The sequence below is a fragment of the Nematolebias whitei genome, chromosome 22 (genome assembly GCF_014905685.2).
Source record: "Nematolebias whitei isolate Nwh7 chromosome 22, NemWhi1, whole genome shotgun sequence".
NCBI lineage: Eukaryota > Metazoa > Chordata > Actinopteri > Cyprinodontiformes > Rivulidae > Nematolebias > Nematolebias whitei.
The window spans coordinates 562,175-564,559 of NC_056519.1; the positions used below are offsets into that span (position 1 = coordinate 562,175).

At 49.4% G+C, this 2,385-nt stretch overlaps 1 protein-coding gene across 1 annotated transcript in view; it reads right to left on the minus strand.

The window, feature by feature from the left end:
- dera (deoxyribose-phosphate aldolase (putative)) overlaps nucleotides 1–1,576 on the minus strand; it is a gene marked incomplete at its 5' end in the record, with an annotated part of 13,447 nt that extends 11,871 nt beyond the window's left edge. Inside the window, 1 exon segment of the mRNA XM_037695670.1 lies at nucleotides 1,481–1,576. Within this exon segment, the coding sequence (XP_037551598.1) occupies nucleotides 1,481–1,576 (96 nt within the window).
- Nucleotides 1,577–2,385: the final 809 nt, after the last annotated feature.

Consider the following 2,385-nt stretch of genomic DNA (forward strand, 5'->3'; position numbering starts at 1 on the left):
TCTAAAACTGTCGGTACAAACAGAGCACGGCTGTGTCTCTGTACCCCTCATTTGTGAACAAGACCCCAAGATACATGAACTCCTCCACTTGGGGTAGGACCTCCTCCCTGACCCGGAGAGGGCACTCTACACTTTTCCGGCTCAAGACCGTGGCCTCGGATTTGGAGGAACTGATCTTCATCCCGGCCGCGTTGCATTCGGCTGCGAACCGCTCCAGTGAAAGCTGTAGATCACAACCTGATGAAGCCAATAAGACCACATCATCTGCAAAAAGCAGAGACGCAATCCTAAGGCCACCAAAACGGATCCCCTCAACACCTTGGCTGCGCCTAGAAATTCTGTCCATAAAACTTATGAACAGAATCGGAGACAAAGGGCAACCTTAGCGGAATCCAACCCTCACTGGGAACAAGCCCGACTCCCCTCCCTGGGCTGCCACCTTACCGTGGTGGAGGGGTTTGAGTGTCCCAATGACCCTAGGAGCTATGCTGTCAGGGGCTTTACGCCCCTAGTAGGGTCACCCATGGCAGACAGGTCCTAGGTGAGGGACCAGACAAAGTGCAGCCCAAAAACCCCGATGATGAGAAAACTAAACGGACCTAGTGTTCCCTTGCCCGGATGTGGGTCACCGGGGCCCCACTCTGGAGCCAGGCCTGGAGGTGGGGCACGCGGGCAAGCGCCTGGTGGCCGGGCTTTTACCCATGGAGCTCGGCCGGGCACAGCCCGAAGAGGAGACGTGGGTCCCACTTCCCATGGGCTCACCACCTGTGGGAGGGGCCAAAGGGGTTGGGTGCAATGTGGGATGGGTGGTGGCCGAGGATTATATATATATATATATAGATATATAGTGTTGTGCGTGTGTGTGTGCGTGAGCGCGGCTCTAAAGTCTGGAAATTACAATTTTAGGCAAAGCAGCTTTTCTGTAGTTTAAAATGTTTTTTTCTGTCTGATTTGGAGAATAAATGTTTTAATCCAGTGTGGACGGACTCTACTGCGTTTTTTTCTTCTTGTGGAGAGACTAAAGGCACCGTGCTCATCGAAATGTCAAGAAGACTGCTCGAGTCATAACAATGTACGAAACTAATCTGCACAGTATATTTGTCATTTCCATGGATACCGTGGCCCAAAACTCAGACGTGTGAGCAACAAGATGACTGGCTGCATGTTTGGAAACAGCCTGGAAGAGCCAGGCTGACACTGTGGATGTGCTGCTTTACGTTCACATGTATGAAGATAACATGTCCGTACATGCAGGAAACTACTGGAGACAACTCGAGCTGCACCTTGTAAGATAGTTCTGGAGAACCTTCATGCTGCTTGGTTCCAGGGAGCACATTTCAAACCTGGTTGTGTCAAACGTTCCGACACTAGTCAAATCTGCAACATCCACTGTTCTACTCAACTAAACACAAGTTTAACTGCAGGTCATCTTCAAACAGTGGTGCTGAGCTGGGTCTACTCCAGGTGTGAGCACGTCTACCTGAGGCCACAGGTAGGCTGGAGTTGGCTGCCTTCAGAGATTTGACGGCGTCAGCCACACGGGACGGGTACACACACACCGCTGCTGTGGTGATCCCTGCAGAAGAACACAAGAAGGTGTTAGACAACGTTCTGCTGCTCAGCTGTGGACACACGGAGCTCTGCAGACACAACATGAAGCTAAGAAACCTTAGTCCAGGTTCAAACAGCTGCAGGTGGACCACAGGAAGAAGATCAGCCCCCCAACCCTATCCACATCAAGAGTACTAAGGTGGACACTGTGGACTGCTACAAGTACCTGGAGGTCCACCTGGAAAATAAACTGGACTGGACAGATAACACCAGCACCTCTACAAGAAAGGACAGAGTCGTCTTTTTCTTCTGAGGAGACTCAGGTCCTTTAACATCTGCAGGACCATGCTGCAGATGTTTTACCACTCTGTGGTCTCCAGCATCATCTTCTACTCTGTGGTGTGCTGGGGCTGAAGAAGCTGATGTCAACAGACTTGATAAAGTCATGAAGAGCTGGTTCAGTTCAGGGAGTAGACCTGCAGTCTCTGAGCAGAGGATGCTGAGGAACCTGCTCCAGATCCTGAACATCACGTCACCCCCCCTGCATGACACCCTGGACTCTTCCTGCACCTTCAGTCGTACACCGAGATCACCAGGTGCTCCACAGAACAGGAAGTCCTTCAAACTGTTTAACTCGTCCCCCTTTAGGACAAAATTAATCCAAAATGTTTCTGTCTGACGTGAACCTGTTTTACACCTTAATGTTAATCTTTTTATATAATCAGTTATTTTATACTCTGTTAGTTTTAATATCTTGTGTAAATGTTAATTGTGTACAGGTCCTTCTCAAAAAATTAGCATATTGTGATAAAGGTCATTATTTTCCATAATGTA